The sequence below is a fragment of the Myotis nattereri genome (assembly GCF_964212035.1).
Source record: "Myotis nattereri genome assembly, chromosome: 8".
NCBI classification, from domain to species: Eukaryota; Metazoa; Chordata; class Mammalia; order Chiroptera; family Vespertilionidae; genus Myotis; species Myotis nattereri.
In genome coordinates, this window is record NC_138083.1 from 26,150,066 (window position 1) to 26,162,550 (window position 12,485).

General features: G+C 41.0%; 1 protein-coding gene across 1 annotated transcript in view; it reads right to left on the bottom strand.

Annotated features, from left to right (window-relative positions):
- Positions 1-12,485, bottom strand: part of PLCB4 (phospholipase C beta 4) — a 381,356-nt gene that overhangs the window by 104,215 nt on the left and 264,656 nt on the right. The window contains exons 5-7 of the mRNA XM_081097388.1: positions 7,295-7,375; positions 6,435-6,494; positions 5,045-5,188 (exon numbers count right to left, since the gene is read on the bottom strand). Of these exons, the coding sequence (XP_080953514.1) occupies positions 5,045-5,188; positions 6,435-6,494; positions 7,295-7,375 (285 nt within the window). The remainder of the gene's footprint in view (positions 1-5,044; positions 5,189-6,434; positions 6,495-7,294; positions 7,376-12,485) is intronic.

Below are 12,485 nucleotides of genomic sequence, written 5' to 3' on the forward strand. Positions count from 1 at the left end.
AACCCAGGCATCTGGCATGACCGGGGATCAAACCCTTAACTCCTGGTTCATAGGTCAATGCTCATCCACTGAGCCATGATGGCCAGGCATGAACTTAATTGTTTTTCAACAAAACAAAGAATAAATCCCTTCTCCAAGAACCATTACAGTAAGCCTTTCACTCAATAGCAAAGCGATTTTGACATTCAGCCCAATATACTAAAGTAAGAGTTCATTATCTGTAATAAACTACCTGACTTTATCTTTCTTGTATACAAAAAGAACACACAACATTTTTGTAATTTAATTTCTATAGTAGTTATTCATGCACTTAAGTGATGACTTACTTGGTTACAAAGCATAATTATACAGTTTGCCAAATATTTAAAACCTGCATAAAGTAGAATGAGGAGTCTGGAAATCGCCTAAACTCAATTCAAACCTTTGCATTTTGATACTCTTATTGGCAGCTTATTTTTGTCATCAAAGGGAAATGCAACTTGGTATAAAATAACAGACTTATTTGCAGATATTGTAAATGAGCGTTGCATTTCAGGCTTATGGACTGTGACTGATTCCAGCTTGCTGTGCAGGGCCAGCTGTAACTTCATGAAAAACATCTGAACCCCTTTTAGCTCCCCAGAGACCGAAATTGTCAAAGTGAGCTGCATTCTGAGATAGAACAAATACATGGGAGAAACTGAGTTGCTTTTCTAACTAAAGGAAGTTAACATGTTCACTATTATTTGCACAGTTTATGGTAACAGAGGGCAAAGAGATAAGCATGGGCCCAGAAAAAAAATAAAAAGCTACATCACAGCTTACAAAAAAATTGGAAAATGCCTTTTCTTGTGGCTGCTTTTATTCATAGGTGTTTTAAGCCACATGACCAATGAGACTCAGCTATTCCCCACAGGCACACTGTGTTTGAGGAAAAAGTGCCAGCAATTTGTTAGCAAGTCCCTTTAACAGAGGGTTTAAGGAGAGGAAATGAGAGCTAAGTTTTGTAACTGAAGTGACAGGAAGAATTTAGGTAAGCAGAAAATAATGATCTAAATTGGAAAGAGGCCAAGACACCAGGGTTAAAGCCTCCAGTCTTGTCCTGGTTCTCAGCAGCTGTCCCACTGCATCCTGAAAACTAACTCTAAAAATAACACCGTGGAATCCCAGGCCTTTCTGACTGTCGCTAACTCACATGTTCTCATTCTTCTTGTCCAAAGATCACCTTCTTAGCTTTCTGAGAGCCAAGCTGTAAAAAACTTGAGGTGTACAGCACTAAGGGTTATACATATTCATCCCCTGGGTTAGAATTTGTTGACTCAGTCAACAGAAAGAGCTCAGTAAAACAGGTATCCATTAAGCACTTATTAAATGTTGAGCATTGACCGTTCTCGATGTTGGGGATGAAGCAAGTGACAAAAACATTGCTCTCCGTCATGTGGAGGGAAGAAGACAACGGATGAGTATATGGTATATAACAGTGGTCAAAGCTATGAAGAAAAATAAAGCAGGATAAGGAGTTAGGAAGTGCTGGGAGTGGGGAAGGTGGGGAGATGGGGAGTTCCCACTAAAGTGATATTCAGCAGAGTTCTGAGAAAATGTGAGGGAGAAAACATACTGGGGAAAGAGTATGTACCAGGCAAAAGGAACAGCATGTGCAAAGTCCCTGAGGTTAGAAGGAAATACAAGGAGGAAAAGGGAGATACAGATAGAAGGGAAAAGAAATAAGAATCACTTCTTGCAATGCCTCATTAGCTGTGGAGGGTTTTGAGCAGTGGAGTGATGTGATCTGGATTACATTTTAATAACATGGCTCCAGCTGCTGTTTTGAGACTAGACTTAAAGAGTCAGGCCACGGTCAGGGGAGAAACAATACTTGCTGGATTGTGCTCATGGCGGTGGTGAAAAGCAGCTAGATTCTAGCCCTGGCTGGTTTGGCTCGGTTGATAGAGCATTGGCTTGTGGACTGAAGGGTACTGGGTTTGATTCTGATCAAGGGCACATGCCTAGGTTGCGGGCTCGATCCCCAGTGGGGGGCATACAGGAGGCAGCCGATCAATGATTCCCTCTCATCGCTGATGTTTCTATCTCTCTCTCCCTCTCCCTTCCTCTCTGAAATCAATAAAAATATATTTTAAAAAAATACAGGTACGTTTGAAAACCAGGAAGTGGGCAAGGTTATCCACATACATGTGTACATACTGAAAAAATTTTCAGTATCTTCATCAAGTGTCCATCAACCAATAGGGCATGCTCTAATATGGCCTATCTAGTTTGGATAGTGAGATTTATACTTATACATCACATGTTAATAAAATATAAAATTTCTAGGAACAGTTCCCAGGAACTGAAACTTTTCATTTCTTCAATAAGAGCAGGCTTACAGAGTATTGAGTTTGAAATGAAAATCCAATACAGAATTATTTTATAGTCCTTACTTTTTTGGCTAGCTAATCTTAAATTTCAGTGGAATTGACACTAGAAAAAAAATCTTATCTTTAAGTATATACCCCCTGCCTCCAACATACACACATATACTACCGACTCATGAGTACAGATTTCAGAATATGATTCCTAAACAAAATGGACCAAGACTGATCGCAATCAAACCAGGGAAGGCATGAAAGTTATGGGATTTACTGAATGGAGCCATCTTCCCAGGATGGGACTGGCTTTGGGCATGATTGGAGTGCATAGCATCATGTGAAAATCAGAAGGCCTACTTTTAGGCTGTACTTTGGCCAACCCTGCTGTGTAGTCTTACATGAGTTCTTTTAATCCTTCGACTTCATCTCCTCATCTGAAAAATGAAGAGTTCCATTTCCAGCTCTAAAGTTCTGTGGCTCTGTGATCATACAGCTAACACATGAGAAAGACAGTGCAGGGAGCACTTTCCATGTAATAAACACAATCCTAAGAGCAGAGATTTGGGTATTATTCCCACTTCATCGTCCAAGAAAATGAAGCACAGAGGCAAAATGTGTGTCTAAGTCACACAGCTGAAGAGCAAGGTTTAGAGCCCAGTTAACCTGGTCCCAAAACCCATATTCTTATGCTTATATCTAGTCATACTGTTTTTTTTTCATAATATGACGAGTTGACAAAAGCCAGGAAACAGGTCTACAGAAGTGTCATTTTGCAAAATTTCAGGTGGCTAAATATCTGGATGTGAGTAACAAGCCTTTTTTCGTGGTTGTCAGCATGGACTTCTAGGACTGAATGTTGCTATGGCAAATAGCAACTAAAAAGGCCTCCACAGCACAGATGCAGGCATGAACTACAAGTAGCAGGAACAATGTTTGTTTAGATCAGCAGGGTTCCAGAAACCATTCAGACTAAGTGTCGATCTGAGCAAAATAATAAAAGAACCTGAAGGCACTGCAAAACCTATTCTCCCAAAGCAGGGGACCTGGAACAACAGCACCACGCCAGCAAAACCACCACAAGCCAAGGCTCCGAGGTCACATGGAGCATCCATTCCTGCTCCAAAGATAAGAGGCCAGCCAGGAGCGCCTCAGAATCCACTGCACTTAGGAGTCACACGAAGATTCTGGATCAATGCGCCTGGTGGGCCTGCGACTTTACTGGGGTGAAGCCCCCGCTGCTGGGCTGTGGCCCACACTGAGTGCGGGTCGAAGAGCCTTTATAACCTCAGAATCTGCAGAACTCAACTCTGCCACCAATTAACGCTGGGTCCAGGGTTAAGTCTTCTAATTTCAGTTTCCTCCAATAATCTTACGTACATTCCCTTCTTGTTCAACACTTTGATGTTTCTAATGATGGCCTTTATCATTCCTCTCTGAACTGAGTCTCTGCTTGTAATATTAACGGGAAAATGAGATGCCTCCTGCATCCCCCAAACCCAGGTCTCAGTAATGGGATAGCAAAGGCTTAGGCCTCTTCACACACATAGAAAGATAATGGGAGCTTTGTTCAGGGGTAAAACACCTTGAAAACAAATAACCTGCAGAAAAGTAACTTAAATTTGAAGCTGTCTATTTCATTAACCAAAATCTCTTCTACATACTCGCTTGCCAGGGCAATGACATGCTGACTATGGAGTTAAAAGATGGGCCATAACCCAATAGTTTAATAACTTATTGGGGATAAGCCTAGATATCTTAAACAACCACACCTGCACTGCCCATCATGGTAGCCACTAGCCATGTGTAGCTACTAAGCACTTGAAATGTAGCTAATTTGAAAACACACATTGCATTCCAAAGATTTAGTATTAACAGAAGAATGTAAGATATGTCATTAATAATTTTTTTTTATCAATTTCATGTTAAAATGATACTAGGTTGGATGTACTGAGTTAAATAAATTATTTCATTGAAATTAACTTCACTGTTCCTTTTTTACTGGAGTTGTTAGATACAATTAAAAAATTTTTTTTATTGATTTCCAAGAGAGGAAGGGAGAGAGAGAGAGACAGAAACATCAGTGATGAGGGAGAATCATTGATTGGCTGCCTCCTACACACCCCCTACTGGGGATTAAGCCCACAACCCAGGCATGTGCCCTGACCAGGAATGGAACTGTGACCTCCTGGGGTCACAGGTCGATGCTCAACCACTGAGCCATGCTGGACGAGCACTGCTAGACAAATGTAAATGTAATCTGTTGCCCGCATTACAGTTCTACTAGGCAGTGCTGATCTAGGTCCTGTCTACTCACACTGTGGTTCTCAGCCAGCAGCATCCTCATCAACTAGGAGAGCACATTACAAAGGGAGAATTTTGACCCCACCTCAGACCTAGTGAATCAAAATATGCATTTTAACAAAATGCCAGGTGATTCCTGTGCACATGCCAGTTTGAGGCGCCGGGCTGGTAATTCCTGCAGGAGGTATCTGGGTTGTTGATGTACATGAGCGGCATGCTCAACGGGTATTGTGCTTTGCTAATTTTCTATAGCAATATTCCAGCAGGGCAATGGAAACAGTTTTTAAAAATGGAAATATTTTAAAAATATATATAAAAATTATATTATACATAAAATAGTCCCTGTATCACATATATACGTATGGGGGGAGGGAAGGAGGCTGGTTCACTGGGGCTACCTTAGTTACGTCTGGATTTTCGGCCACCATGTAAGTGAAACTGATGTTCACCAGGTCTGTACCGCTGCAGACACAAACTATCCGCCCTTCCAGATCATTTTCTGATTTTCCAACAGCTTCGAGAGCAGCCAGGATTTTGGGGTCCTGTATAGAAATGTACAAATAAGAGGAAATGTGTTAGATCACAGAGCATGGAGGACACAGGTATAAAGAAGTTACATTTGACTAATATATATATATATACACACAGATACATACATACATACATACATATGGGCAAATGTGTGTTTTTTTTCTAACAAAAATGCATTATTCTGAAACTTGTCACAGTAAAAGCTACTAACACCACACAACTCATTTGGTAAGAAAGGTACTAGAATGTAATTGATGTAGAAAACCAGGTGTGAGGGTCTTTATGAAGGACCTGGAATATGGCAACGGGAGGAAAGGCTCTGACGGGCACTTGACTGCGTCCACAGAGACCATGGGGGTCTCTCCCCAAGGGACAGTCATTGAGGTTTCATACAAATAAGCACAGCAGTGCCAGGACCAGCAAGCCGGGTTATTCAAACATGAGATTGAGTCCTTTAGCCTGGACACAGAGAGGAGTGAGCTCATCTCCAGAAGCACAGCATCCTCATTCGGAATGAAGACTGTGCAAGTAAATACAATTAGCAAATAAAATAGTGTCTTTAAAGTCCTTGAAAGGAACTCAGTAGGAAGCACCAATGTAGCTAAGCAGAAATGTTAACTAACACAAAAGAGGATAGCTTTACAAAAAAACAAGTTTAGAACATCATTTTGTTTTGAATATCTAAAAACCTGCAGGGCTCTTATGGAGAAGTGAATAAACACTGTGCTAGAATATTCTCGGAAAAAAAAAAGTATTTTAAATTCCTAGTACCACTGTGCAAACAATTTCTTATTCAAACAAATCAGTCGCTGTGAAGACGGCTGATTTATGCACTCTGCCATTTTTTTTCCCTCTCTCAGAGGCCAACTGATCCTTCAATGTGAGGCAAGGTCCGCACGCACAAGTGCACACATGTGGGACTACCAACGCCATTTAAATTTCCACGTCAACCACAGGGCGGTAGTGACTCACTCACTGCTTGCTGAAACGGTGGGGGACTTGCAAGTAATTTCTTTGGCGTTGATATCATGCCAGGGGCTTTGCTTTTAAGGGTTAATAACATTTCTCATATAACTAACACAATCCAAGTCACCCAACGGTTATAGATGAGAAGATTTCTAAACTGTCTATTCTTAATTCCCAGTTGGTGATTTGGGGGCAGTAACGGGGGGCAGTGTGAGGTTAAACAGTCAGGAGACCATTTCCAATCGAAGTAAGTCTGCATTTAGAAGAAGAGCAAACACCAATCACAGGTACCTTCGGTGTGGCTCCCAACCGAATGCTGTTGATGAGGGAGCATTCTAGCACTTGTCCTTCCTGAAAAGAGAGAATAGAGTACAGCAGTGAGCCTAAATTATGCTAGCTAGACCTATGGCACAGACAGGGTGAAGACAATGCTGATTAGAGTTAGGTAGAAGAGGAAGTAAACAAGAGCAATAATAATTTGTAGCAAACACTCTTTTTCACACACACACACACACACACACACACTCACACACACAGAGGAATGCAACTCTGAATATTTATAAAATATTTACAAAATGCTGTTGCTTTTTTACATATAAAGTGACAAATTTCATTGTATCATTAAATATATGGGTGTACATGAAATATTAAGTGGGAATAATGCTAACTTACATATAACTCCAATGCTACTTTTGCTAAATGCAGCTCAACGGTTCAGTAAATGTGTCCACTGTGCCATGCACTGAGTTAGGCTCCACGATGTGACCAGCTGAACGTGTTCTTCATGCACCATTGAGATTTCAGCTTGAACAGCTTTTTCTGGGAAACCTTTCTAATTCCCACGATTAAATCAGACCTGCCTGTCTTAAGCTCTTGTAGCAGCCTGACCTTTCCTTTCACAATACTCAATGACTTGTACCTTTTTTTTTAATGCCTGACTTTGCTCCTAGCCTGGAATCTATGAGGGCTAGGATGATGGCCTGATCGTCACTGTATTCCCAATGCCTGGCACTGGAATCAAATTCTAAAAATCCTGAATGAATGAATAAACATGGGTCCATACCCTCAAGACGTACTTGTGTACTCACTGAGAAATAAAATGATTTCACCCAGAGAGCAGGAAAGAACAACTTGGTGTTCCCGGGCCATACCTTGCCTTCGCTTTTCCAGGTCAGAAAGAAGCCAAATTCATCCACTTTGAAGAGGCAGTTGGGTTCAAACACAAAGGATTCCTGTTAAAAAGAAAGAAAGGTGTTGATCTGCATGACTGACACTATTTTGAATCTAATAAAAATGCAAGTGTCTTTTAGCCTCTAAACCAGGGAAAATGAGAAATCGCCCTTTTGTATCTTAACCACATTTCTTATAATATTATGGAATGGTTTCATTCACATTTGTATCGAGATGACAGACTGATCCATTTCATGAAGCATCCTGCTCTATAGAAACTTTAGGAACAAAATATACTCATGTCCTGAAGGTCATAGGGAAGAAAGTTTCTCTAAGGCCTTGGAAGAAGAGCTCCCAGAAGGAAGGACTCCCAGGTTCTAGCCCATGTTCCCCCACACACCAGAAGGCTCACTGCCGTACCCAATATAATGTCAAAAATCAGGAGATAATTTTTTTGAAAGTCATGTTTTTTCTTTTGGGTCTACACAATTCAGTATTCAGCTGTCTACTCAGAAAACTGCCAAGATTTTTGCTGTTATATCCAACCTCGTTTGGTGTCCTGTAAATTAGGACTTGAGCAGCAAGCACTGTGAGGTCCTCACAGGGTAGTCCTAGGACCAGCAACATCAACATCACCTGGGAGCTCAAGTGAGTGGTAGAAAGGACTTCAGAGGGACTGAATCAGTCTTTGGAGTGGGGATAAGAAATCTCTTCCAACAAGTCCTGCAGGTGATTTTTGATGCACAATAACGTTTGAAAACCAGTGCTGTGGACTTTGACATCAGAAATTCTGGTGAATACTACAGAATCGAAATTTAAATCAAGAAAGAATGCTAGCCAAATGCAAGGGTCCCAGAGCAGCGATGTTATACTTGCCAAAGGACTACTGGTCTTTGGCAAGAAATCACCATTGTACTCAAGAACAGGAAAATACTTTGTCAATGAGAGAAAAAGGGTGTTCAGGTAGTGAACCCAGATGCCCTCTTGACTTCTGTCTGGATTATACCAAGAATTGGCAACCATGTGTCAACAAATCCACACAGTCTTCTCATAATCTAAAAAAACTTGTCCTTGCCATGGCTGGTGTGGCTCAGTTGGTTGAGTGCTGTCCCATGAGCAGAGAGGTCTCCAGTTCGATTTCTGGTAAGGGCACATGCCCAGGCTGCAGGCTCTATCCCCAGTGGGGGGCATGTAGAAGGCAGCCAATCTATGTTTCTCTCTATCATTGATGTTTTTCTCTCTTTCCTTCTCCTTTCCTTTCTCCCTAAAGCAATAAAAACATATTAAAGAATAAAAAAATAAGACAAAACTTGTCCTAAATTATTACAACTCCAGCAATAAGGAACCTGTCTGGCAAACACAGATCAAGGCAGTGTCTTGAACCAGAGAGTACTTATAGGATTAAGATTTTTAAAGGCAGGCAGACTCTTAGCTTCAACTGTTAAAACATATCTTTCTAAATTCCAGGGAAGCAGCAACATGCCTCAAGGTAAATCCAATGTCAAGGCTATGGGCTATCATACAGTGACAGAATTTAGAGTCCTGTAAGCCATAAACAAAGCCAGCTTTCCCATTTGTTTGGGTGGCTTTCTGACAGATGAAGAATTATCATACATATTTCTGTACCAGGCACAGCTAGGCACTGCAGTCATAGCAATGAATAAGATAAAGGAAGGAGCATGGTATGCCCTTGGTCTTTGGAATCCAAACCCATTTCTGATATTTATTTCATTTACTTTCTTCTAGAAAAACCCTTTCTAAATCTCAGAATCCTTGTCCAATAAATGGAAGTATTTACACCTGCCTTTCAGGCTTGTTATGGGAATTCAATGAGATGGTAAATGTACTTAATACATAGTTACAATTCAGCAAGGGATAGCAAATTACTAACAGTATGAAATTGCCAATATGTGATGTTTTTGATCCACACAGTGGATCTTTTGGATGGCTCAATTTCTTAGGCAAGGCTTGACCCCGAAGTTGACCCTTTAGGTGGGTCTTAGAGAACGAGTAGACGTAGTCCAGGTAAAGCAGGAGGCCATGCTGAGGGAACAGCCTTTGTAAAGACATGCAGGCTTGTCCTGACACTGAGGACTTCTAAGGAGTTGGTGTTTTTAGAACATATCAAGGGAGTGTCAGGGGGTGAGTCTGGGCACATAAATACTAGACCAGGAGGGTTCTGACCACCATGTAAAAGCTATTAATATTAACCCAAAAGGCCAAAGGGAGTCTTATATCATTGCTGGTTAAGAAATGAGAACTATCAACTGATTGAACTATGAGAATTAACATATTTTAGGATACTTCCCATGCACTATTCTAACAGTGCCCAATGTTTGAAAGTATGTCCTGAATTGGTATTTACAAAGTAAGATCACAATGTATCAGCTACCATCATTATTAATTTATGTGTACCCTATCCAATTCCAAATTACGACTTGAAATGATCCATGAAATATATACAATGAATAAGAATGGGTTTCCAACTTATTTTGAGGTAGAACTTTCAGGTTTCTTGGCCACTTTAACTGAAATAATGAATAATGATTTTTTTTCTTTCTTCCTCTTTCAGTAACGCAATACCCAAAGAGCATATCAACACCACCTTGTAATTTTGATTCCTAACATCCCACTCTTGGACCATATCATATGATCCTTCTAGCACGTCGCTAGACAGTCCTCATTCTCCATTATCTGACTTCTTTGATGCTTCCTATTCATTAACCCTCCCAATCTCTTACTTACCATTAGACCTCTCTTTTTACTTCTGTCCCTGTCTAGTTTATTTCCATGATCCAATAGTACAATCACTTCCTCACAAATACCCTCAACTCCTCTGCTTGATTTTCTGTTTTGTTGGCCAAAAAACTAAGAGTCTATCCTATCCATATTTTATCACTGAACGTGATAAAGAAAATAAAAAAAAAACTGGATTGTCTGGATTTAGTTTAAATTCAAGATTACAGCATAGGGAATATAGTCAATAATATTGTAATGACTATGTATGGTGTCAAGAGAGTACTAGACTTACCAGGAAGATTACTTCATAAGTTATATAAATGCCTAAGCACTGTGCTGTACACCTGAAACTAATATAATTTTGAATGTCAGCTATAATTAAAAAATAAAATAATAATTAATTTGGAAAATAAATTCAATATTACAAGCTTCAAATGGATAGTCAACAATGACTTTCTACTTTTAACTCTTTCTGAAGAGGTTCCTTACTCTTTGAAAGGACTAATTCACTGCAGCTAATTACTGTGGTTTACTGAGTAAAGGAAACCCATCAGATGAGAACTTTTCTCCTTCTTCCTTCCTAATGAAGCATGCTTTCTGCCAACAAAAGTTAATCCTTCCACTTCTGCTCCAGGTTCAATCCTCTTCCAGATTCCATCCTCTTACACCCACAAAAAAATGTCAGTCCTTTATCACCACCCAACACACATCATTTTTTTCTATTAGATAATTTCTGACAGCACACAAATATGTTCTAGCTATTCCCACTTCATCCTTCATTTACTACCTCATGTCTCCAATCCATGTTAGGGCATAAGATCTTGAAAAAAAATGTGTCTATATCCCCTGTTTCCATTACCTCTCTTCTATACCATCTTTGACCAATTCCATCTGTCTTCCATTTCCTGTAAAACTTCTCTGGCCAAGTTCACCATGACTTTCTCAAAGCCAAATTCAATACACACTTTTCTTACCTCATCTGATCTCTAAGCAGTTGACTATTCCCTTCTTGAAACACTCCAATCTTGTCATCCTGATTGTGTTCCACTCCTTTAATCTTCTTTCCTTCTCTGCCCAACTGCTATATGTTCCCTAGGATTTGGTTCTGGGAATTATCATTTCTACTGTGCTTCTACTTTCATTTGACCTCATGGGATTTGTTGATGACTCCCAAATTTATAATACAAACCAAGTCCCCTCCAAGTTCAAAATTCAGACAGCTAACTCTCTATATGACATCTTTACCCAGATGTTTCAAAATTAATATGTTCATAACTCAAGTATTTATTCCTCTCTCTCTCTCTCGCTCCAAGCCTCTCTATCACAAGACTTTCTTAGCTTAATACATATCACTAGTATCTACCCATTTATTGAAACTAAGTCATCCTTGACTTCCTTCATCCTCCCTTTACACTTCCAGTAACAAGTCTACTTCCACAGTAGTTTTCATATGTATTTTATTCCATCTCTACCATCACTACCACCTTGGTGCAAACTATCATTCTCTCTCCCATGTATTGATCTTACTACATATATTCTTTCCACAGCAGCCAGATTGATTCTTTAAACTTTTAGTCAGTTCATTAAAACCATGCAAATAATTCCCCTCATCCTATCTAATAATAGACAAACACGGTAATTAACCGTACCTCCGACACGCTTCCCATTGGCTAATCAGGGCGATATGCAAATTATCTGCCAACCAAGATGGCGGCTGGCAGCCAGGCAGCTGAAGCGAACAGGAGGCTTGCTTACTCCAGTGAAGGAGGAAGGCAAGGTTCCCCGCCTGCCGCTGCTGGGCTCTGAGCTTGCACTCTAAGCAACAATGTTGCAATTATAGAAGCTAAACAAACCCCATGCTTTCAGCCAGCTGGCTGAGCTGGAGTTGCAACAGTGTTTCAATTATAGAAGCCAAACAAACCAGACACCTGCTTTCAGCAGCCGAGGTCTCAGTGCTGGAGCCGAGCCTCAGAGCTAAAGCTGGCTCTCAGTTCCAGTGACAGCCATAGAAGGTAAATAAATTCCAGAATAAAAAAAAAAGAAAAGAAAAAAAGGAGAGGTTGGGAGCTTCAATCACCCGCCAGCCTGAAAACAGCCCTCAGCCCCTCACCCAGACTGGCCAGGCACCCCAGTGGGGACCCCCAAACTGAAGGGGGTGTGACCAGCTGTAAACAGCCATCATTCCCCTCATCCAGGCTGGCCAGGCACCCAAGCGGGACCCCCACCCTGATCCAGGACACCCTTCAGGGCAAACCAGCTGGCCCCCACCAGTGCACCAAGTCTCTATTCTATATAGTAAAAGGGTAATATGCTTCCCAGCACCGGGATCAGCAGAGCCGCGAGGCCTCCCGACCCGGGATCAGCAGAGCCGCGAGGCCTCCTGGCACTGGGATCAGCAGAGCAGCGAGGCCTCACTGCCCCTATGTCAAGCAG